Here is a 26,434-nt window from a genome sequence, read left to right on the forward strand (position 1 = left end):
CATGTTCCAAAGGTCAGCTTTATTTAACCATGTGACATCCGTCATACTGTTAGACATTACATCGTTGGTTAGCAGGTTTTAGTTTAAAACAGACGCACAACAAACCCTGGAACAGATCCATTCAACTCCTCCCTCTGTGCCACAAATGGCATCCTTTCCCCTTTATAGTGCACTACTTAAGGGATAGGGTTCAACCCATAGGGCTATGGTCAAATGAAGAGCACTATATAGGGGATAGGGTGCCATTTGGGATGTAAATTAGGTATACTTTTGACATGTTGCTATGAGCAACAACTCCACTGATGTACAGTCCATGTCTGATCAGATCTTTAGAGTTGGAGCAGGAAACCTACTTAGAGGCTACTTCATAAGCAATACTTAAGGGCCTACGTCATCCCTGTGGAGGATCCATAGCCCAATCCCAGATCAACAGGTCTGTTTGGGTCTGTAAGGATTGGATAGTTTCAAATACCTGCTGGAAGGGTGTGGGGGTTGTTGCGATTGGGTCGGTACATGTCATATTGGAATAAAATCAAGATGATGCATTTACCTATGAAGCCCTCATGCACTGCTTACGAAGGTGCTATGTACTGCTTATGTTGCCACCAACGATAATAAAACCATCCTCTCAGTCTTTCGTCAATATCAATATTTACAAACTCGTGATCTGTTAAATAATGTCAATAGTAACAACACAGTAAAACCAAAAATAGACTAAATACAAACATCAGCCGCTCAGTAAAAAGCATTCCATGAAAATCTGAGAAACAAAATAAAAATTCATCCCCAGTCTATGATTCTGACAAACACAAAGTCAAAATCCCAGTCCTGGAAACCCAGACTGTGCAGGGTTTTGTGCCAGCCTAACACACCTCAATCAACTTATCAAAAGGGCTTGATGATTGGATGATTGATGGAATCAGGTGTGCTGAGATGGAACCAGGATTAAAGAAAAGTGAAATAAACAATATCTTGATATACATTCAAACATGTGAATCATCTATATTAACAAGAACAGAACAGACGATATGGAGATGCAAATCAAATGATGAAGATTGATTGAACGGTGGACCTGTCACTATCCTGACCAGGGTTCTGATAACTTCCCCCAAATACCCACATAGATGCTGCTTTCACTGGGGGTGGGACAGTCAGAACCTGTCAGGGCCACGGTGGGTGTCTGTCCTCTGGTCCAGGGGTGAGACAGTCAGAACCTGTCAGGGCCACGGTGGGTGTCTGTTCTCTGGTCCAGGGGTGAGACAGTCAGAACCTGTCAGAGCCACGGTGGGTGTCTGTTCTCTGGTCCAGGGGTGGGACAGTCAGAACCTGTCAGGGCCACGGTGGGTGTCTGTCCTCTGGTCCAGGGGTGGGACAGTCAGAACCTGTCAGGGCCACGGTGGGTGTCTGTCCTCTGGTCCAGGGGTGAGACAGTCAGAACCTGTCAGGGCCACGGTGGGTGTCTGTCCTCTGGTCCAGGGGTGAGACAGTCAGAACCTGTCAGGGCCACGGTGGGTGTCTGTTCTCTGGTCCAGGGGTGGGACAGTCAGAACCTGTCAGAGCCACGGTGGGTGTCTGTTCTCTGGTCCAGGGGTGAGACAGTCAGAACCTGTCAGGGCCACGGTGGGTGTCTGTCCTCTGGTCCAGGGGTGAGACAGTCAGAACCTGTCAGGGCCACGGTGGGTGTCTGTTCTCTGGTCCAGGGGTGAGACAGTCAGAACCTGTCAGAGCCACGGTGGGTGTCTGTTCTCTGGTCCAGGGGTGGGACAGTCAGAACCTGTCAGGGCCACGGTGGGTGTCTGTCCTCTGGTCCAGGGGTGGGACAGTCAGAACCTGTCAGGGCCACGGTGGGTGTCTGTCCTCTGGTCCAGGGGTGAGACAGTCAGAACCTGTCAGGGCCACGGTGGGTGTCTGTTCTCTGGTCCAGGGGTGGGACAGTCAGAACCTGTCAGGGCCACGGTGGGTGTCTGTCCTCTGGTCCAGGGGTGAGACAGTCAGAACCTGTCAGGGCCACGGTGGGTGTCTGTTCTCTGGTCCAGGGGTGGGACAGTCAGAACCTGTCAGGGCCACGGTGGGTGTCTGTTCTCTGGTCCAGGGGTGGGACAGTCAGAACCTGTCAGGGCCACGGTGGGTGTCTGTCCTCTGGTCCAGGGGTGAGACAGTCAGAACCTGTCAGGGCCACGGTGGGTGTCTGTTCTCTGGTCCAGGGGTGAGACAGTCAGAACCTGTCAGGGCCACGGTGGGTGCAACACATCAGATTCCACTAATAAAGTCATTATTGATGACTATGACTAATTAATCAGTTGAATCAGCTGTTCTTTATTGATAACTAGAATTTGACTTAACTATAATTAAATCAACTATAAAAAAATGATTAGTTGAAACAGGTGTTTTACTGCAGGGCCGGCGCAAAAGCCTGCACCCATACCAGCACCTTCAGAGGAAGGTTGGATAACCCCTGTTCGACAGACAGACGTCTCAAACTGCATCTCCAAATGAAAGAAACACACATCAAAATACAGCCATAGTAGTCCAACAGAACAGAAGTACCACTTAAATAGACAGAGGCTGCGCACTACATCAGGAACAGGGTTCCAAACCACACCCGGTGTAGCGCACTACATCAGGGACAGGGTTCCAAACCACACCCGGTGTAGCGCACTACATCAGGAACAGGGTTCCTAACCACACCCTGTGTAGCGCACTACATCAGGAACAGGGTTCCAAACCACACCCTGTGTAGCGCACTACATCAGGGACAGGGTTCCTAACCACACCCTGTGTAGCGCACTACATCAGGGACAGGGTTCCAAACCACACCCTGTGTAGCGCACTACATCAGCAACAGGGTTCCAAACCACACCCTGTGTAGCGCACTACATCAGGGACAGGGTTCCAAACCACACCCTGTGTAGCGCACTACATCAGGAACAGGGTTCCAAACCACACCCTGTGTAGCGCACTACATCAGGGACAGGGTTCCTAACCACACCCTGTGTAGCGCACTACATCAGGAACAGGGTTCCAAACCACACCCTGTGTAGCGCACTACATCAAGAATAGGGTGCCAGTTGGGACACATTAAAACAGAACAAGATACTCTGAATATAAAATATACCAATCACACATCTGGAAAATGATCATCTTTGGAGTCTCGCTTCCTCCGTTCTCCAGAGAGACGAAAAGGAGAGAAGGAAAGGGAGAGAGAGAGAGGTCCATTCTATCCCAGACCGTTCTATTCATCCATCGATGAGGGGGGGTGGAAGAGTTCTCCCTGGAATGAACCATTATGACACCAGGCAGGGGTGCAGAGCCTCCAGAAAGTCTCCAGATTAACGAGAGAGAGAGAGAGAGAGAAGGTCCAACGACAACTAAAGTCTGTCATCGTTTGTCTTGTTGCATAGCGAGGCGGTGGTTGCTTTAGTAACAGTTTCAGATCGAGGAGTGTTTGGGGGGGGGGGGGGGGGGTAAAGGGTGTGTCTTGGTCCGTTTCAGTCCCCGTTTCTCTCCAACGCCGAGGGGTTATGGGTGTTTAGAACACCCCCCTCTTGCCAAACACACACACTCTCACAAGGTAGACTATTTCTGGAGCTCTCGACCATTAGACGTCTTCTTGACTTTAGAGATGCCCTCCAACATACCGGACTCCGTCACCCTGCAGAGAGAAGAGAGGGTTAGTTTAATACTGAACACATCACATTTTTAAACATCCCCAGATGCTACCTCACAAAAAAACAACAGCGTCTCTTACACTTCATCCATCTCCACGTCCTCCTCATCCAGGGGCAGCTGGAGGTAGGGGTTGTTGGAAGCCGGGCGGAACTTATACCCCGTCAACACAAAGAAGATCAGAGTAGACACCTCCACTAGGAACTACAGGAGGGAGGGGTAAAGAGGGAAAATAAAACATGCAGACAATCTCGAAAAACAATGAAGGAATGAATGGCTATCACCAGTGTCAGAGTTTCACAGTGTGACATCATCAGAAGTGGACAGTGACGGTGACTCACCTCGTAACACCACTGCCACTGGAAAGGCACCGTCACCTTCAGCAGGATGGCTATGATCCTCGTGAAGTAGACATAACACACTATCTACAGATGGAGGGAGGGATGGAAGAGGGAGAGATGGAGGGAGGGAGAGAGAAGGAGAGAGATTACCCATCCTGACATTTTTCAGAACGTTCACAGAAAAATAAGTTAGAATTCAAAATATCTACGAGGAAGAGAGAGACAGACAGACACAGGTCTCCTCACCATGACATAGTAATGTCTGAATAGCTTGAGTTTCTCCAGGTTCATGGCCACTGAGGGAAACAAAGAGAGGCAGACAGTATTACTACAGGGGAACGACAGTATTACTACAGGGGAACTGCAGTATTACTACAGGGGAACTGCAGTATTACTACAGGGGAACTACAGGGGAACTCAGCACCAACTACAAGGTTCAAACTATATTTGACTAAGCTATAGTTATTAACCACTGCTAACTGTCCATGAAATGTATCCCTCCCTGTAGATGGCTCACCTTTCCCATCAGTGCTGGAAGCCTCTTGTAGGTGACGGATAGACCTGCAAACACAAACAAACACACACACACATTATCCTCTGATGGCCCGTCAGGAGGAAGGAGCCCCCTTCTCAAACCCAACAGTAATATTCTCCTCTGATGGCCCGTCAGGAGGAAGGAGCCCCCTTCTCAAACCCAACAGTAATATTCTCCTCTGATGACCCGTCAGGAGGAAGGAGCCCCCTTCTCAAACCCAACAGTAATATTCTCCTCTGATGGCCCATCAGGAGGAAGGAGCCCCCTTCTCAAACCCAACAGTAATATTCTCCTCTGATGACCCGTCAGGAGGAAGGAGCCCCCTTCTCAAACCCAACAGTAATATTCTCCTCTGATGACCAGTCAGGAGGAAGGAGCCCCCTTCTCAAACCCAACAGTAATATTCTCCTCTGATGACCTGTCAGGAGGAAGGAGCCCCCTTCTCAAACCCAACAGTAATATTCTCCTCTGATGGCCAGTCAGGAGGAAGGAGCCCCCTTCTCAAACCCAACAGTAATATTCTCCTCTGATGACCAGTCAGGAGGAAGGAGCCCCCTTCTCAAACCCAACAGTAATATTCTCCAACAAGGCAGCTGCATTGTCTTTGACATAAAATTCATGTTAGAATGTTCTAGTCACCCAAGTTATAGACTGTTTTCTCTGCTACCGCACAGCAAGCGGTACCGGAGCGCCAAGTCTAGGACCAAAAGGCTCCTCAACAGCTTCTACACCCAAGCCATAAGACTGCTGAATAATTAATCAAATTGTCACCGACACCCCCCCTCCATTTTGTACACTGCTGCTACTCGCCTGTACCCCCGCACACTGACTCGGTACCGGTGCCCCCTGTATATAACCTCGTTACTTTTTATTATAACCTTTTATTTTAGTCTACTTGGTACATGTTTTCTTAGCTCTTCTTGAACTGCACTGTTGGTTAAGGGCTTGTAAGTAAGCATTTCACGGTAAGGTCTACACTTGTATTCGGCGCATGTGACAAATACATTTTGCTCTGATCTAAGTAGCTGTCTATGGGAAAGCAGATGAAACACTTCAGCATCTGAATCCCGAGTCGACACGCCACCCGCTTGACATACGCCACCCGCTTGACATACGCCACCCGCTTGACATACGCCACCCGCTTGACATACGCCACCCGCTTGACATACGCCACCCGCTTGACATACGCCACCCGCTTGACATACGCCACCCGCTTGACATACGCCACCCGCTTGACATACGCCACCCGCTTGACATACGCCACTCTGTTTGAGTCGACTTCGCCATCGGCTTTCAACAGAGCATCCAGCTTACACCCAGGAGGCAGCCTGGAGCAAACTTCACAGCCAGCTGAAACTAACATTAAACCCTAATACTGACCATATAACAGGGAAGAGGATGAGGTCAACCAGCAACAACACCTCCTCCTAACAGTATACTGACCATATAACAGGGAAGAGGATGAGGTCAACCAGCAACAACACCTCCTCCTAACAGTATACTGACCATATAACAGGGAAGAGGATGAGGTCAACCAGCAACAACACCTCCTCCTAACAGTATACTGACCATATAACAGGGAAGAGGATGAGGTCAACCAGCAACAACACCTCCTCCTAACAGTACACTGACCATATAACAGGGAAGAGGATGAGGTCAACCAGGAACAACACCTCCTCCTAACAGTATACTGACCATATAACAGGGAAGAGGATGAGGTCAACCAGCAACAACACCTCCTCCTAACAGTACACTGACCATATAACAGGGAAGAGGATGAGGTCAACCAGCAACAACACCTCCTCCTAACAGTACACTGACCATATAACAGGGAAGAGGATGAGGTCAACCAGGAACAACACCACCTCCTAACAGTATACTGACCATATAACAGGGAAGAGGATGAGGTCAACCAGGAACAACACCTCCTCCTAACAGTACACTGACCATATAACAGGGAAGAGGATGAGGTCAACCAGGAACAACACCACCTCCTAACAGTACACTGACCATATAACAGGGAAGAGGATGAGGTCAACCAGGAACAACACCTCCTCCTAACAGTATACTGACCATATAACAGGGAAGAGGATGAGGTCAACCAGCAACAACACCTCCTCCTAACAGTATACTGACCATATAACAGGGAAGAGGATGAGGTCAACCAGCAACAACACCTCCTCCTAACAGTATACTGACCATATAACAGGGAAGAGGATGAGGTCAACCAGCAACAACACCTCCTCCTAACAGTACACTGACCATATAACAGGGAAGAGGATGAGGTCAACCAGGAACAACACCACCTCCTAACAGTACACTGACCATATAACAGGGAAGAGGATGAGGTCAACCAGGAACAACACCTCCTCCTAACAGTATACTGACCATATAACAGGGAAGAGGATGAGGTCAACCAGCAACAACACCTCCTCCTAACAGTATACTGACCATATAACAGGGAAGAGGATGAGGTCAACCAGGAACAACACCTCCTCCTAACAGTATACTGACCATATAACAGGGAAGAGGATGAGGTCAACCAGCAACAACACCTCCTCCTAACAGTACACTGACCATATAACAGGGAAGAGGATGAGGTCAACCAGCAACAACACCTCCTCCTAACAGTATACTGACCATATAACAGGGAAGAGGATGAGGTCAACCAGCAACAACACCTCCTCCTAACAGTACACTGACCATATAACAGGGAAGAGGATGAGGTCAACCAGCAACAACACCTCCTCCTAACAGTATACTGACCATATAACAGGGAAGAGGATGAGGTCAACCAGCAACAACACCTCCTCCTAACAGTATACTGACCATATAACAGGGAAGAGGATGAGGTCAACCAGCAACAACACCTCCTCCTAACAGTATACTGACCATATAACAGGGAAGAGGATGAGGTCAACCAGCAACAACACCTCCTCCTAACAGTACACTGACCATATAACAGGGAAGAGGATGAGGTCAACCAGGAACAACACCTCCTCCTAACAGTATACTGACCATATAACAGGGAAGAGGATGAGGTCAACCAGCAACAACACCTCCTCCTAACAGTACACTGACCATATAACAGGGAAGAGGATAGCTCCACAGCAGATGAGGTCAACCAGGAACAGAACCTCCTTCCACAGGGCGTACTCACTAGAGCCCTCCTCTGTAGACTCTATTATGATGTAGGCTACGTTGGCCAGAACCTGGGAGAGGGGGTGGGGGGGAAGAGAGAGAGAGAGAGTCAAACTGGTGGAAGTTTGCCAGAGATTAAGAAGAATACATCACTAAATCTATCTCTGTCAGATCATTGGTTAACGAGACTGTCACTTCCGCACCCCCCCCCCCCAGTTGTACCTGTAGAGGGATGATGATATAACCCCCCCCAGGTGTACCTGTAGAGGGATGATGATATACCCCCCCCCCCCAGGTGTACCTGTAGAGGGATGATGATATACCCCCCCCCCCAGGTGTACCTGTAGAGGGATGATGATATAACCCCCCCCCCCCCAGGTGTACCTGTAGAGGGATGATGATATACCCCCCCCCCAGGTGTACTTGTAGAGGGATGATGATACACCCCCCCCCCCCCAGGTGTACCTGTAGAGGGATGATGATATAACCCCCCCCCCCAGGTGTACCTGTAGAGGGATAATGATATACCCCCCCCCAGGTGTACTTGTAGAGGGATGATGATATACCCCCCCCCCAGGTGTACTTGTAGAGGGATGATGATATACCCCCCCCCCCCCCCCCGGTGTACCTGTAGAGGGATGATGATAACCCCCTCCCCCCCCAGGTGTACCTGTAGAGGGATGATGATATACCCCCCCCCCCAGGTGTACTTGTAGAGGGATGATGATATACCCCCCCCCCCCCCAGGTGTACCTGTAGAGGGACGATGATATAACCCCCCCCCCCAGGTATACCTGTAGAGGGATGATGATATAACCCCCCCCCAGGTGTACCTGTAGAGGGATGATGATATAACCCCCCCCCCCAGGTGTACCTGTAGAGGGATGATGATATAACCCCCCCCCCCCCAGGTGTACCTGTAGAGGGATGATGATATAACCCCCCCCCCCCAGGTGTACCTGTAGAGGGATGATGATATAACCCCCCCCCCCAGGTGTACCTGTAGAGGGATGATGATAACAACCACCCCCCCCCCCCCCCCCAGGTGTACCTGTAGAGGGATGATGATATAACCCCCCCCAGGTGTACCTGTAGAGGGATGATGATATAACCCCCCCCCCCAGGTGTACCTGTAGAGGGATGATGATAACAACCACCCCCCCCCCCCCCCCCAGGTGTACCTGTAGAGGGATGATGATATAACCCCCCCCAGGTGTACCTGTAGAGGGATGATGATATAACCCCCCCCCAGGTGTACCTGTAGAGGGATGATGATATAACCCCCCCAGGTGTACCTGAAGAGGGATGATGATATAACCCCCCCCAGGTGTACCTGTAGAGGGATGATGATAACAACCACCCCCCCCCCCCCCCCCAGGTGTACCTGTAGAGGGATGATGATAACAACCACCCCCCCCCCCCCCCAGGTGTACCTGTAGAGGGATGATGATATAACCCCCCCCAGGTGTACCTGTAGAGGGATGATGATATAACCCCCCCCCCAGGTGTACCTGTAGAGGGATGATGATATAACCCCCCCAGGTGTACCTGAAGAGGGATGATGATATAACCCCCCCCAGGTGTACCTGTAGAGGGATGATGATATAACCCTCTCCCCCAGGTGTACCTGTAGAGGGATGATGATATAACCCCCCCCCCAGGTGTACCTGTAGAGGGATGATGATATAACCCCCCCCCAGGTGTACCTGTAGAGGGATGATGATATAACCCCCCCCCCAGGTGTACCTGTAGAGGGATGATGATATAACCCCCCCCCAGGTGTACCTGTAGAGGGATGATGATATAACCCCCCCCCCAGGTGTACCTGTAGAGGGATGACAATATAACCCCCCCCCCCAGGTGTACCTGTAGAGGGATGACGATCATGAAGATCTTCTTCTCCTTGTCTGACAGGATGTATTTAACGAAGGCCCAGCCAGTACCAATCAACGCCAGAGTGATGAACAGCAGAGCCCCCTTCAACCTGCACAGCACACACGTTATCACGCACAGCACACACGTTATCACGCACAGCACACACGTTATCACGCACAGCACACACGTTATCACGCACAGCACACACGTTATCACGCACAGCACACACGTTATCACGCACAGCACACACGTTATCACGCACAGCACACACGTTATCACGCACAGCACACACGTTATCACGCACAGCACACACGTTATCACGCACAGCACACACAAACGTAAGACACACATATCAAAACGCACACACTGATCAGAAACATACACATCAAAACTGCTTTAGTCATTTCATATGTATATACTGCATTTTAGCCAATGCCACTCCGACATCACTCGTCCTAATACTTATAAATTCCATTACTTTACTTTTAGATGTGTATATTGTTGTGTATTGTTAGATACTACTGCACTGTTGGAGCAAGGAACACAAGCATTTCGCTACACCTGCAATAACATCTGCTAACCACGTGTACGTGACCAGTAACATCTGCTAACCACGTGTACGTGACCAGTAACATCTGCTAACCACGTGTACGTGACCAGTAACATCTGCTAACCACGTGTACGTGACCAGTAACATCTGCTAACCACGTGTACGTGACCAGTAACATCTGCTAAACACGTGTACGTGACCAGTAACATCTGCTAAACACGTGTACGTGACCAGTAACATCTGCTAAACACGTGTACGTGACCAGTAACATCTGCTAAACACGTGTACGTGACCAGTAACATCTGCTAAACACGTGTACGTGACCAGTAACATCTGCTAAACACGTGTACGTGACCAGTAACATCTGCTAAACACGTGTACGTGACCAGTAACATCTGCTAAACACGTGTACGTGACCAGTAACATCTGCTAAACACGTGTACGTGACCAGTAACATCTGCTAAACACGTGTACGTGACCAGTAACATCTGCTAAACACGTGTACGTGACCAGTAACATCTGCTAAACACGTGTACGTGACCAGTAACATCTGCTAAACACGTGTACGTGACCAGTAACATCTGCTAAACACGTGTACGTGACCAGTAACATCTGCTAAACACGTGTACGTGACCAGTAACATCTGCTAAACACGTGTACGTGACCAGTAACATCTGCTAAACACGTGTACGTGACCAGTAACATCTGCTAAACACGTGTACGTGACCAGTAACATCTGCTAAACACGTGTACGTGACCAGTAACATCTGCTAACCATGTGTACGTGACCAGTAACATCTGCTAAACACGTGTATGTGACCAATAACATCTGCTAAACACGTGTATGTGACCAATAAATGTGATATTATACATACACTATGACACACACCCATTTTATATACACACAGATGTATCATTCCCCCCTCCAGAAATATCACCCAGAATGAAATAGAAGTCAGACTGACAGGTGAGTAATGTAGTACATGACAGCCCATCCTTCTATGGGGTGTCCCTCTGTGTTGATGAAGTGGTAGTTGATCTGAGAGAGAGGAGAGAAAGATCAACATTTTATAGGATATTCCATTTTACATCAGAAGGCAATTATAATTTATTGGGGTCGGTTAGGTGGAGGATGTATGTGGAGGTCCATGTGTGTGGGTTTCTCTGTGTGTGTGGAGGTCAGTATGGATGTGTGTGTCTACATGTGTGTCTACATGTGCGTCTGTTGTACTCACACTGTGGAAGACCAGGGAGATGGACTTGGTGAAGGCCAGAGCTGCCATCAGCCAGTGGATCTTAAACACACTGTACCTACAGGAGAGGAGAAAGGAGTGGAAGAGAGAACCAGAGAGAGAAGGGAGAGGATAGCAGAGGAGAAGAGGGAGAGAGGAAGAGAGAACCAGAGAGAACCAGAGAGAGGATAGCAGAGGAGAAGAGGGAGAGAGGAAGAGAGAACCAGAGAGAGAAGGGAGAGGATAGCAGAGGAAGAGAGAACCAGAGAGAGAAGGGAGAGGATAGCAGAGGAAGAGAGAACCAGAGAGAGAAGGGAGAGGATAGCAGAGGAGAAGAGGAAGAGAGAACCAGAGAGAACCAGAGAGAGGATAGCAGAGGAGAAGAGGGAGAGAGGAAGAGAGAACCAGAGAGAGAAGGGAGAGGATAGCAGAGGAAGAGAGAACCAGAGAGAGGAAGAGAGAACCAGAGAGAGAAGGGAGAGGATAGCAGAGGAGAAGAGGGAGAGAGGAAGAGAGAACCAGAGAGAGGATAGCAGAGGAGAAGAGGGAGAGAGGAAGAGAGAACCAGAGAGAACCAGAGAGAGAAGGGAGAGGATAGCAGAGGAAGAGAGAACCAGAGAGAGAAGGGAGAGGATAGCAGAGGAAGAGAGAACCAGAGAGAGGATAGCAGAGGAAGAGAGAACCAGAGAGAGGATAGCAGAGGAAGAGAGAACCAGAGAGAGAAGGGAGAGGATAGCAGAGGAAGAGAGATCAAGAGAGAGGAGAGAATAGCCGAGGATCAGATGGGTTATAAACTGTTTACTGGGAGCGTTCCTATGTGTACCGGTGCTTCATCAGTGTGTAGACCCAGAACAATGTCTGCTACAGGGTTTCCGGCTGATAAATGTATTAATTAACATCCGATCAAAATAAAATTGTAGCCGGCTAAATTGTCCAGGGCTGCCCATCATACACCCTGCAGCACCATAGCCTTCTCTCACTGCCTTATGAGCTGCTGAGAGACAGAGACAGACAGAGAGAGCGCCTAGACTACTGTTGATTGTGAAGATAGAGGCCTCTTTCATTGCAGTAAAACGAACAGTAGACACTAAGCCTAGAGTGAACAGCCTACATGAAGAGTAGGCCTATAGAGAACAGCCTACAAGAAGGGTAGGCCTATAGAGAACAGCCTACAAGAAGAGTAGGCCTATAGAGAACAGTCTACAAGAAGGGTAGGCCTATAGAGAACAGCCTACAAGAAGAGTAGAGAGTAGGTCTATAGAGAACAGCCTACAAGAAGAGTAGAGAGTAGGTCTATAGAGAACAGCCTAGGAGAAGAGTAGATACTAGGCCTAGAGTGAACAGACTAGGAGAAGAGTAGATACTAGGCCTAGAGTGAACAGACTAGGAGAAGAGTAGATACTAGGCCTATAGTGAACAGCCTACAAGAAGAGTAGGCCTATAGAGAACAGCCTACAAGAAGAGTAGAGAGTAGGTCTATAGAGAACAGCCTACAAGAAGAGTAGAGAGTAGGTCTATAGAGAACAGCCTACAAGAAGAGTAGAGTAGGTCTATAGAGAACAGCCTACAAGAAGAGTAGAGTAGGTCTATAGAGAACAGCCTACAAGAAGAGTAGAGAGTAGGTCTATAGAGAACAGCCTACAAGAAGAGTAGAGAGTAGGTCTATAGAGAACAGCCTACAAGAAGAGTAGAGTAGGTCTATAGAGAACAGCCTACAAGAAGAGTAGAGTAGGTCTATAGAGAACAGCCTACAAGAAGAGTAGAGTAGGTCTATAGAGAACAGCCTACAAGAAGAGTAGAGAGTAGGCCTATAGAGAACAGCCTACAAGAAGAGTAGAGTAGGTCTATAGAGAACAGCCTACAAGAAGAGTAGAGAGTAGGTCTATAGAGAACAGCCTACAAGAAGAGTAGAGTAGGTCTATAGAGAACAGCCTACAAGAAGAGTAGAGAGTAGGTCTATAGAGAACAGCCTACAAGAAGAGTAGAGTAGGTCTATTGAGAACAGCCTACAAGAAGAGTAGAGAGTAGGTCTATAGAGAACAGCCTACAAGAAGAGTAGAGAGTAGGTCTATAGAGAACAGCCTACAAGAAGAGTAGAGTAGGTCTATAGAGAACAGCCTACAAGAAGAGTAGAGAGTAGGTCTATAGAGAACAGCCTACAAGAAGAGTAGAGAGTAGGTCTATAGAGAACAGCCTACAAGGGTAATGTCCTCCATATAAATAAGTTTACTGTGCAACTCGCTATTCAGGTCGGATGTAATCTTGAAACTTTAATGTATGTATTTTTTTCATATTTATAACAATTTGTTTCATCATTAGTGTTACTACTGTAGGCCTATTATATATTTATGTTGTAAAATAAATATCATTAGCCTATTGCTCCTATGTGTTGGATACAGTAGGCACTAGCCTTTCTTGGTAATTGCTGCAATATAGCCTGTTACAAACTTTTGTGAAGGTTTAAACCATATTCGCAAGAGTTTTGTTTCATTCTGTTGAGCCATTTTCTTTGGCCAAATTAAGTTCCAACTAATGTTGTGTTTGCCACAATATAATAATCCTGCTCGTATTTTCCCTATTAAACAATGGCTTGACTTTTGATATTACCCTAATAAAGTTTACAACTTTTGAACAAGGTTTGTTGTGGCTACTAGCCTCCTATACTGCAGGCCTATGATATGAAGGCGGCGTGCGAGGCCTATGATATGAAGGCGGCGTGCGAGGCCTATGATATGAAGGCGGCGTGCGAGGCCTATGATATGAAGGCGGCGTGCGAGGTCTATGATATGAAGGCGGCGTGCGAGGCCTATGATATGAAGGCGGCGTGCGAGGCCTATGATATGAAGGCGGCGTGCGAGGCCTATGATATGAAGGCGGCGTGCACCAGCGCTCCAGACTGACAGTTGAACTTGAGGTGAGGAAGAATGTTTTAGTAACCAAAGTTACTCCTATAATTTAACAATGTGGTTGTATTTACTTGTGGGCGTTTCTTCTACAAGAGTGTAATGGCAATGTGTTTCTTCATATCCCGACTCCCCCCCCCCGACACACCCGCAGGGAGTGGGGTCACGGCCAGGGAGACCATTGTCCAGCACCCCTGGAGCAAATGGGCCAAAAGCAACCTTTCGGTAAGTGGCCAAAACGCTCTAACCTTGAAGCTACCTGCCGCCCCCGTTTAGCAGACACAGTAGCCTATCTGACAAGGATAAAGAAATGCATGTCGGTGTCGTAGCATGCCGCCGTGTGTGTGTGTGTACCTGTGCTTCAGCAGTGTGTAAACCCAGACCATGGCTATAATGAAGAAGACTCCAGCCATGAAGATGTAGAGACGAGGGAGAGGGATCTCTGCTGCTGACAGGTAACCTCCTGGGTTCTTCTCCGTCACCTCCACCTGGACGGACACACACACACACACACACACACACACACACACACACACACACACACACACACACACACACACACACACACACACACACACACACACACGTAATCAGAAAACGCTAAGAAATGTAAACACTAACAAGGTAATCCAGAACACCACTCACATTGAGAGTGTAGGGGCGGTTGGTGCCCGGCAGAATGTTCTCACAGTAGTGGAAGTTGAGGTTGTACAGGCCCTCATCCAACTGGCCAATCACCATGTGGAACTGTGGAGAGGGAGGGGCCACAGTCAGCTGTCACTCAAATAAACACCCAGCAGTGTGAAGGTTGAACAATGTGTGGAAGACTAAAAGCTGTGGTAATGGTTGGAGAATTATTTGACATTGTCTGTAAAAAGGTTGTTCTAAGGTTTTGCGGAAGATGTTTGAAGGTATTTAAACATTGTGTAAAGGTTGTGTAAAGGTTAGTGGACTCACGCTGAAGCTGTAGGAGCCGTTGATTTTCTGCACATCCAGAGTCAGCCCGTTGATCCGCCCCACCTGGAGAAACATACAGTCAGAAGTTACACACACAGACACACACAGAGAGAGAGAGAGAGAGAGAGACACACACACACACACACACACACACACACACACACAGAGAGAAAGAGAGAGAGCGAGAGAAAGAGAGAGACACACACACACAGAGAGAGACACACCTGCTTGGTAGGTTTTTTAGTCTCCATTTTGTCCAACTCCGCCTTCACTTCCTTCTCTTCCTCCTTCGTCCCCTCTTCCAGCACTGCATCTTTCTGCCCTGCAGCTTTCTTCTCTTCCTCCACATTACTCTTCTGTACTGTCACATTGAAGTCCTCAGAGTCATTGGGAACCGCTCTTCTACTCCTGGAACCTGAACACACAGCCAATCAGAAGACCGCACATAATGATGATGATGATGATGGCTGCAACGTGAATAAACTAACCTTTATACTCTGTAGTCAGGTCACATAAAGACAACACTACTCTGTAGTCAGGTTACATAAAGACAACACTACTCTGTATTCAGGTCACATATAGAGACAACACTACTCTGTAGTCAGGTTATATATAGAGACAACACTACTCTGTAGTCAGGTCACATATAGAGACAACACTACTCTGTAGTCAGGTTACATAAAGACAACACTACTCTGTAGTCAGGTCACATATAGAGACAACACTACTCTGTAGTCAGGTTACATAAAGACAACACTACTCTGTAGTCAGGTTATATATAGAGACAACACTACTCTGTATTCAGGTTATATATAGAGACAACACTACTCTGTAGTCAGGTTATATATAGAGACAACACTACTCTGTATTCAGGTTATATATAGAGACAACACTACTCTGTAGTCAGGTCACATATAGAGACAACACTACTCTGTAGTCAGGTTATATATAGAGACAACACTACTCTGTATTCAGGTTATATATAGAGACAACACTACTCTGTAGTCAGGTTATATATAGAGACAACACTACTCTGTAGTCAGGTTACATAAAGACAACACTACTCTGTATTCAGGTTACATAGAGACAACACTACTCTGTAGTCAGGTCACACATAAAGACAACACTACTCTGTATTCAGGTTACATAGAGACAAAACTACTCTGTAGTCAGGTCACATAAAGACAACACTACTCTGTAGTCAGGTCACACATAAAGACAACACTACTCTGTATTCAGGTTACATAGAGACAACACTACTCTGTAGTCAGGTCATATAAAGACAACACTACTCTGTAGTCAGGTCACATAAAGACAACACTACTCTGTAGTCAGGTTACATAAAGACAACACTACTCTGTAGTCAGGTTATATATAGAGACAACACTACTCTGTAGTCAGGTTACATAAAGACAACACTACTCTGTATTCAGGTTACATAGAGACAACACTACTCTGTAGTCAGGTCACACATAAAGACAACACTACTCTGTATTCAGGTTACATAGAGACAAAACTACTCTGTAGTCAGGTCACATAAAGACAACACTACTCTGTAGTCAGGTCACACATAAAGACAACACTACTCTGTATTCAGGTTACATAGAGACAACACTACTCTGTAGTCAGGTCATATAAAGACAACACTACTCTGTAGTCAGGTCACATAAAGACAACACTACTCTGTAGTCAGGTCACATAAAGACAACACTACTCTGTAGTCAGGTCACATAAAGACAACACTACTCTGTAGTCAGGTCACATAAAGACAACACTACTCTGTAGTCAGGTCACATAAAGACAACACTACTCTGTAGTCAGGTCACATAAAGACAACACTACTCTGTAGTCAGGTCACATAAAGACAACACTACTCTGTAGTCAGGTCACATAAAGAGACAACACTACTATGTAGTCAGGTCACATATAGAGACAACACTACTCTGTAGTCAGGTCACATATAGAGACAACACTACTCTGTAGTCAGGTCACATAAAGACAACACTACTCTGTATTCAGGTTATATATAGAGACAACACTACTCTGTATTCAGGTTATATATAGAGACAACACTACTCTGTAGTCAGGTTACATAAAGACAACACTACTCTGTAGTCAGGTTACATAAAGACAACACTACTCTGTAGTCAGGTTACATAAAGACAACACTACTCTGTAGTCAGGTTACATAAAGACAACACTACTCTGTAGTCAGGTTACATAAAGACAACACTACTCTGTAGTCAGGTCACATATAGACAACACTACTCTGTAGTCAGGTCACATATAGACAACACTACTCTGTAGTCAGGTCACATATAGACAACACTACTCTGTAGTCAGGTTACATATAGAGACAACACTACTCTGTAGTCAGGTCACATATAGAGACAACACTACTCTGTAGTCAGGTTATATATAGAGACAACACTACTCTGTATTCAGGTTATATATAGAGACAACACTACTCTGTAGTCAGGTCACATATAGAGACAACACTACTCTGTAGTCAGGTCACATAAAGACAACACTACTCTGTAGTCAGGTTATATATAGAGACAACACTACTCTGTATTCAGGTTATATATAGAGACAACACTACTCTGTAGTCAGGTCACATATAGAGACAACACTACTCTGTAGTCAGGTCACATATAGAGACAACACTACTCTGTAGTCAGGTCACATATAGAGACAACACTACTCTGTAGTCAGGTCACATATAGAGACAACACTACTCTGTAGTCAGGTCACATATAGAGACAACACTACTCTGTAGTCAGGTCACATATAGAGACAACACTACTCTGTATTCAGGTCACATATAGAGACAACACTACTCTGTAGTCAGGTCACATATAGAGACAACACTACTCTGTAGTCAGGTCACATATAGAGACAACACTACTCTGTAGTCAGGTTATATATAGAGACAACACTACTCTGTATTCAGGTTATATATAGAGACAACACTACTCTGTAGTCAGGTCACATATAGAGACAACACTACTCTGTAGTCAGGTCACATATAGAGACAACACTACTCTGTAGTCAGGTCACATATAGAGACAACACTACTCTGTAGTCAGGTCACATAAAGACAACACTACTCTGTAGTCAGGTCACATAAAGACAACACTACTCTGTAGTCAGGTCACATATAAAGACAACACTACTCTGTAGTCAGGTCACATATAAAGACAACACTACTCTGTAGTCAGGTCACATATAAAGACAACACTACTCTGTAGTCAGGTCACATATAGAGACAACACTACTCTGTAGTCAGGTCACATATAGAGACAACACTACTCTGTATTCAGGTTATATAACGACAACACTACTCTGAAGTACTTTTTGGGTTGAGGTCCCCCTAGAGTTCAGGCCCCCCAGACAGCATACAAACACATAAGTCTTTCCTTCAATCATTATTTATGGCAAAATGTGTAGAACAGCATGAAATCAACTCATGGATTCTTGAAAGTCGAGACAAACTGAATTTTTATAGTTGTAAAAAAATTTGATTGAGAAATTTTATAAGGGAAAACATTTGCTTTGGGAATTTTCCTAATACTTTCAATATTATTCATTTCCATTTTGGTTCTATTCCTGGGAATGCTCTTTTTTGGCGCAAAGGATCCCAACTTCAAACGCTCCCAATAAAATGTTTAAAATTCCAAAAACTTGCAATAATGAATATTAACTGACAAAATATTGTATGTAGTTTCTTGCAATAACCCTAAAGGATATTTCTCTCAAAATTGATTGCTAAAAGATTTGTCCAGAGATTTAGTCAACTCCGTCAGATTAGTCTAAAATCTTAAATGAATCAGGAATGAGCAGGGCAGCTACAGTGAGAGAAAAAAGTATTTGATCCCCTGCTGATTTTGTATGTTTGCACAATTACAAAGAAATGATCAGTCTATAATTTTAATGGTAGGTTTATTTGAACAGTGAGAGACAGAATAACCAAAAAAATCCAGAAAAACGCATGTCAAAAATGTTATAAATTGATTTGCATTTTAATGAGAGAAATAAGTATTTGACCCCCTCTCAATCAGAAATATTTCTGGCTCCCAGGTGTCTTTTATACAGGTAACGAGCTGAGATTAGGAGCACACTCTAATCTCAGTTTGTTACCTGTATAAAAGACACCTGTCCACAGAAGCAATCAATCAGATTCCAAACTCTCCACCATGGCCAAGACCAAAAAGCTCTCCAAGGACGTCAGGGACAAGATTGTAGACCTACACAAGGCTGGAATGGGCTACAAGACCATCGCCAAGCAGCTTGGTGAGAAGGTGACAACATTTGGTGCGATTATTCGCAAATGGAAGAAACAAAAGAACTGTCAATATCCCTCGGCCTGGGGCTCCATGCAAGATCTCACCTCGTGGAGTTGCAATGATCATGAGAACGGTGAGGAATCAGCCCAGAACTACAATGATTTCAAGGCAGCTGGGACCATAGTCACCAAGAAAACAATTGGTAACACACTACGCCATGAAGGACTGAAATCCTGCAGCGCCCGCAAGGTCCCCCCGCTCAAGAATACATATACATGCCCGTCTGAAGTTTGAACCATTCAGATGTTCATTGGCAGAGGACAACTGGGTGAAAGTGTTGTGGTCAGATGAGACCAAAATTGAGCTCTTTGGCATCAACTCAACTCGCCGTGTTTGGAGGAGGAGGAATGCTGCCTATGACCCCAAGAATACCATCCCCACCATCAAACATGGAGGTGGAAACATTATGCTTTAGGGGTGTTTTTCTGCTAAGGGGACAGGACAACATCACCGCATCAAAGGGACAATGGACGGGGCCATGTACCGTCAAATCTTGGGTGAGAACCTCCTTCCCTCAACAAGGGCATTGAAAATGGGTCGTGGATGGGTATTCCAGCATGACAACGACCCAAAACACACGGCCAAGGCAACAAAGGAGTGGCTCAAGAAGAAGCACATTAAGGTCCTGGAGTGGCCTAGCCAGTCTCCAGACCTTAATCCCATAGAAAATCTGTGGAGGGAGCTGAAGGTTCGAGTTGCCAAACGTCAGCCTCGAAACCTTAATGACTTGGAGAAGATCTGCAAAGAGGACTGGGACAAAATCCCTCCTGAGATGTGTGCAAACCTGGTGGCCAACTACAAGAAACGTCTGACCTCTGTGATTGCCAACAAGGGTTTTGCCACCAAGTACTAAGTCATGTTTTGCAGAGGGGTCAAATACTTATTTCCCCTCATTAAACTGCAAATACATATAAATAAATATATTTATTTCATTTTTGACATGCGCAAAATAGCCATGAGACTAGCTTTAAAACGATAGTTCTCTGCACCATGGCAACAACCCCCCCCCCCCGGGGGGACTGCACTACGCCACTGCTAACGTACTGCGTTTTATTGAAGGGAGGTATATAGTGCTGACCTGAGTCTTTAGTGAGTGTCTTGTCTGTCTTCAGCTGGGTCAAAACACTGTCCTGGTCTCCATAAGACTTCACATTGACTCTACAGAAGAGAGGAGAACACACACAGTTTTTGACACACACACACACACACGTATTCACTAGGCACAAAAAACCCAGCTGATTTGATCTCTCTCACCCACAGACAGAAAACCGTACCTGAGGTTGTTGGTGTCAATGAGGAAGAGGAAGAGGGGCTCGACACTGCTTTGTTTGCTGAGCGGACACACCTCCGTTTCCTCCGCCAGGAGAACAAACATTACTACACAACCTTTTAGAAACATTACATTAGGCCTATATGAATCCTACCTATCTCAAGAACAGCAGACCCTTTTCCTTTCTTCCTGTGCCAATCAAATTTGCCTAGACCTAACGTTAAGTTACCAGGTTGCTAGGTAACATGACTGAACAACGTTGTTTGTTTTCAAAACAATAAGCGACCCGGGGAAATAGTTTAAAACGCCCCGCGACATGGTTTGGGAAATGATATCAAAATCAGACTGGCGTGGCCTGTGTGCTCTTGGTTGTACCAGGGATTAAATGATAACCAACTTTGCTCACTCTCCTCCAATGTATCGAATGTACAAGTGTAAGAGCAGAAGACTGATCAGGGTCTGCATCCCCCACTCGCCGTCATGGCTACAAACTGATGGAGGAATAGATGAGCAGGAAGAGCTGACGGAGAGAAGCAGGTGAGCGAGGTCAGGTAGGGGATGAGACTGGCGGATTACAGCTGCCAACTGTGATATGCGCATGAAAGTGAAGTGGACATTGTTGGACTGGCGCATATAAGAGACTAGTTGCTGTTGCTTAAAACTTTTCACCAAATTTATAAAACACAACTTTATAATAATTTTATAACAGGACCAAGCACCTTTTTTAGATCATAGGGCATAATCTTTTTTGGTAGTATCATATGAAACGGTACTAAAACAATGTATTACCTAGTATATGTACTGACAGTAAAACAATGGGAGTTTCTCAATATGCATACTACCTTGCTCCACACTCACGCTCCAAGTGCATTCTCCGAGGACGTTCTTGTGAAAACGAGTGTGGAGAACACAAAAAACAAGTACATTTGAGCAGCACTTTCACTCCCCCTAGTGTATTACCTCACGCTTCACCTCACTGTTCACTGAACCTTCTTCCAGCCAGGACAATGGCAACAATGGAGACCAAACAAGATATACACAAAGCAAACGTTTTACTTCATAATTATCAGCTAGCTATATGTGAATCGTAATAATGTAGTTAAACAGATAGTTTAACTTCTTTGGGGTAGGGGGCAGTATTTTGATGTCCGGATGAAAGCGTGCCCAGAGTAAACTTCTTGCTACTCAGGCTCAGAAGGTAGGATATGCACAATAGTAGTAGATTTGGATAGAAAACACTCTGAAGTTTCTAAAACTGTTTGAATGTTGTCTGTGAGTATAACAGAACTCATATGGCAGGCAAAAACCTGAGGAAAATCCAACCAGGAAGTGGGAAATCTGAGGCTTGTAGTTTTTTCAAGTGGTTCCCTATCTAACATACAGTAACTTAGGGTTCATTTTGCACTTCCTACAGCTTCCACTAATGTCAACAGTCTTTAGAACGTTGCTTCACGATTCTACTGTTTATAGAGGGAGAATAACATGACCTGGAAGTTGATTACTGAAAAAAAGACATGAGTTAACTGGCGCGCGTTCACGTGAGAGGTAGCTGCGTTCCGTTTGTTTTTTGAAGTCATTGTTATCGTCCGGTTGGAATATTATGGAAGATTTATGTTAAAAACACCCTAAAGATTGACGCTATACATCGTTTGACATGTTTCTACGAATGTAAATATAACTTTTTTTGACTTTTCGTCATGCCATTTTCCCACGCTCTTCCATCATTTGGAGTACTCGACCGAACGCGCAAACAAAAAGGAGGTATTTGGACATAAATTATGGACTTTATCGAACAAAACAACATTTATTGTGGACCTGGGATTCCTGTGAGTGCCTTCTGATGAAGATCATCAAAGGTAATGGAATATTTATACTGTTATTTCTGAGATTTGTTGACGCCACAAAATGGCGGGTTTGGTTTCGTGTCTGAATGCTGTACTCAGATTATTGTAAAGTGTGTTTTCGCTGTAAAGTTTTTTGAAATCTAACACAGCGGTTGCATTAAGGAGAAGTTTATCTGTAATGCTTTAAATAAGAGTTGTTTATTTTATCAACGTTTATGATGAGTATTTCTGTAAATTGATGTGCTCATTCACCGGAAGTTTTGGGAAGCAATACATTTCTGAACATTACACGCCAATGTAAAATGGGGTTTTTGGATATAAATATGAACTTGATCGAACAAAACATACATGTATTGTGTAACATGATGTCCGATGAGTGTCATCTGATGAAGATCGTCAAAGATTAGTGCTTAATTTTAGCTGTATTTCTGGTTTTTGTGACACCTCCCCTTGCTTGGAAAATGGCATTTTTTTTTGTGTAGGTGCTATCCTAACATAATCTAATGTTTTGCTTTCGCCATAAAGCCTTTTTGAAATCAGACAATGTGGTTGGATTAACGAGAAGTGTATCTTTAAAATGGGATATAATAGTTCTATGTTTGAGAAATTTGAATGAGATTTATGCTGTTTTGAATTTGCCGCCCTGCTATTTCACTGGCTGTTGGGAGTGTGTCCCGCAGGTGGGACGCTACCCTAGAGAGGTTTTAACAGGCAAAAATGACCTAAAACTAATGTTAAGCAAGGTAGATTCAATTCTTTGTGGGTAGCTTGCTAGCTAACAGTAGTAGCTAGCCAGTTAATGTTAGCCCTATTGAATTACTATGGGCTTGCGTTCTATGCTCACTACAGTGGGTATTGTGGGCCGGTAAACATGGCAAAATGAACACATTTATTAACTTATCAAGACAAAATATTGTATTCAGGGAACATATGAGATGTGAATAGGCAACATTTGCTTCAGATCAAATCATTTTTATACTTTTTTTACTGTAGTTTTTTTCTTGGGTTGTTTCATATGTCTGTTCATACTTTCCATTGACGCGTGATATTTTGATATTTGAAAATATGAACAAAAATATGGAACAAACGGAGTACACACCTGAAAAGTGCCCTTCACGCTCCGTTTCACTTTGATTTGGACTCATGTTCCGACCCTCCAGTGCTCGGGCACGGTAGATTGCATTTAGAGAAACACCTAATGTCTCACAATGGAAACCTATACCTCACCTCCTTATCTACTGATAGTAATACCTATACCATGGTATTGTTGAATAGTCGATTTTGATTGGCTGGCGGGGCGTTCCAGAGTGTGCATTCATTTCAGATAACGGAACAGTTGCAAAAGTGATTTGGTTTGATGAGATCTACTCACTGTGTAGGACAGCACTCCATTAACACGAGACTTGGAGAGACTGAATCCCACCTATATGGAGAGAGAAAACAATGACACAATTCACTAACTGGAGACAATACAGCCAGAGAGCAAGCTGTACACACGCCAGTTGTTCTTACAGGGTGCTTGCTGTTGTCCTCAGGCAGTCTCAGGGAGAGAACGTTGACGTCCAGAGTTCCGTTGGCAAAGAAACCAAAGGTGTTGAGATGAACCACAAATCTAGTGTCATTCTGAAAGAGAGGTGGAGGGAGAGAGAGAGATGGAGGGAGGGGAGAGTGGGAGGGATGGGGGAGAGACGGGTTGGAGGAAGAGAGTTTTGGGGGGGGCGAAGAGAGTTTTGGGGGGGTTGACGAGGTGAGAAAGGAGGAGGGAGAGAGGTGGCATTTGTTATCCAAGTATGACAAATATCAATGTGAAAAATGGATCATGAAAACACTGAAGTTGTAGATAGTGTATCTCGCTAACTTAGTTATCTGAATGCTTTAACATCTCAGCTGATGTAACGTTAGACAGCTAGCTAACTAACCTTTTTCTAGTTGTTTAGCTGCAACGTTTCTATGACAGTCAAGTGTAAAAATCACAGACACATTAAAAGGTTGCCTAGTTAACAAACTATTTAGTTGGCTGACTAAGTTAAGTGATTAGTAGTAGTTAGCAAACAAAGTTGCAGAAATCCCCTGACGTAGGTGCTATAAAAGCGCTACACGTTAGCTAGCTAGCTTAGCTATGGCTGAAAAAGGCAAAACAAAGTTAGCTAGCGCGATGCATTTTGAAGAAGTTACATTTGTGGAACTTTGCTACCGCTATCTCAATTTCGCATGTTATTGGCTATAAGTCCACACTACCTGAGAACACAGTGTATGAAGTAACGTTAAAGCAAGATTGGTGTTATTTTACCTTTAGAGCGAGTTTGTGTCTTCTTGCTTCGCAAAAGACCAGCACGAGTACAAACACCGCTAAACCAACGCGCCCATGTCGTCCCATGGCTAGCTAGACGGCTGGTAATATGTTACACAACTAGAGTATACACCTATTCACTACAGAATAAATTATATTCCTTGATAACGAGTGAAAATAATCAATTTACCAAAACTATTTTGCTTCCCTAGTTCACACTTCCTGGTATCATTGCTACTTACACGTCACCAGAGTGACCCGTGATCACTCTGCTACGGTGCTCCCAGGCGGAGGGAGGGTGTAGGACAAGAGAAAACACTAGCTAAGGTTTAAACAGTCTTCTCCAAAGACTGAATGTCGTTTCTCGAGAAATAACTACTGTTGTAAATGTTTGTTCTCAATGCATCAGTCAGGGTTAGACTAAAATAAGTCAGTCCAACCACTCACTGGATCCATACGATCACTTGGCTAATATGCCTTGTTCATTACTGTCCTGGTTAGTGATTACTGTCTTATTTCACTGTAGAGCCTCTAGCCCTGCTCAGTATGCCTTAACCAACCATGTTGTTCCACCTCCCACATATGCAATGACATCACCTGGTTTAAACTTCTCTAGAGACTATATCTCTCTCATCATTACTCAATGCCTAGGTTTACCTCCAATGTACTCTCTTCCTACCATACCTTTGTCTGTACATTAAGCCTTGAATCTATGCTATCGTGCCCCAGGTCTGTACCAAAACAATTCGAGCTTCTACTTCTAAAAATGCACCTTTCCAGAAACAAGTCTCTCACCGTTGCCGCTTGCTATAGACCACCCTCTGCCCCCAGCTGTGCCCTGGACACCATATGTGAATTGTTTGCCCCCATCTATCTTCTGAGCTCGTGCTGCTAGGTGACCTAAACTGGGCCATGCTTAACACCCCGGCCATCCTACAATCTAAGCTTGATGCCCTCAATCTCACACAAATGGTCGATGAACCTACCAGGTACAACCCCAAATCCGTAAACACGGGCACCCTCATAGATATCATCCTAACTAACTCGCCCTCCAAATACACCTCTGCTGTATTCAACCAAGATCTCAGCGATCACTGCCTCATGCCTGCATCCGTAATGGGTCTGCGGTCAAACAACCACCCCTCATCACTGTCAAACGCTCCCTAAAACACTTCAGCGAGCAGGCCTTTCTAATCGACCTGGCCAAGGTATCCTGGAATGACATTGACCTCATCCCGTCAGCAGAGGATACCTGGTTATTCTTAAAAGTGCCTTCCTCACCATCTTAAATAAGCATGCTCCATTCAAAAAATGGAGAACCAGGAACAGATATAGCCCTTGGTTCACTCCAGACCTGACTGCCCTTGACCAGCACAAAAACATCCTGTGGCGTACTGCATTAGCATCGAATAGCCCCCGTGATATGCAACTTTTCAGGGAAGTTAGGAACCAATATACACAGGCAGTTAGGAAAGCTAAGGCTA

General features: G+C 45.4%; 1 protein-coding gene across 2 annotated transcripts; it reads right to left on the bottom strand.

Moving 5' to 3' along the window:
• Positions 1-25,229, bottom strand: LOC106564221 (protein GPR108). Of its 2 annotated transcripts, XR_014379604.1 has the most exons (19): positions 24,951-25,229; positions 24,173-24,283; positions 24,032-24,083; positions 20,821-20,905; positions 20,625-20,704; positions 15,425-15,615; positions 15,201-15,263; positions 14,889-14,990; positions 14,598-14,731; positions 11,344-11,419; positions 11,074-11,147; positions 9,550-9,667; positions 7,624-7,754; positions 4,525-4,568; positions 4,254-4,303; positions 4,008-4,091; positions 3,749-3,870; positions 1,495-3,652; positions 1-1,382 (listed from the first exon to the last, which is right to left on the bottom strand). XR_014379604.1 is itself a non-coding variant. In XM_082958599.1 (18 exons), the coding sequence occupies exons 1-18, from the start codon at positions 25,035-25,037 to the stop codon at positions 3,577-3,579; spliced, it is 1,680 nt and encodes a 559-aa protein (XP_082814725.1). In that variant the 5' UTR covers positions 25,038-25,229; the 3' UTR covers positions 1-3,576. The 2 variants fall into 2 exon arrangements, 1 of the variants encoding a protein (XP_082814725.1); XM_082958599.1 differs by having other exon boundaries at positions 1-3,652.
• Between the last annotated feature and the right edge of the window lie 1,205 nt (positions 25,230-26,434).

Source organism: Salmo salar, chromosome 12 (genome assembly GCF_965601325.2).
Source record: "Salmo salar chromosome 12, fSalSal1, whole genome shotgun sequence".
Taxonomy (NCBI): domain Eukaryota; kingdom Metazoa; phylum Chordata; class Actinopteri; order Salmoniformes; family Salmonidae; genus Salmo; species Salmo salar.

What these genes read in the sequence shown, in the direction of transcription:
- LOC106564221 (XM_082958599.1), bottom strand. Translation starts at nt 25,037, where the DNA reads ATGGGACGACATGGGCGCGTTGGTTTAGCGGTGTTTGTACTCGTGCTG. An exon ending in GACACTCACTAAAGACTCAG is followed by an intron (nt 15,616 to 20,624) that starts GTCAGCACTATA and finishes CTGTGTGTTCAG; the next exon opens with GTTCCAGGAGTAGAAGAGCG. An exon ending in CTAAAAAACCTACCAAGCAG is followed by an intron (nt 15,264 to 15,424) that starts GTGTGTCTCTCT and finishes ATGTTTCTCCAG; the next exon opens with GTGGGGCGGATCAACGGGCT.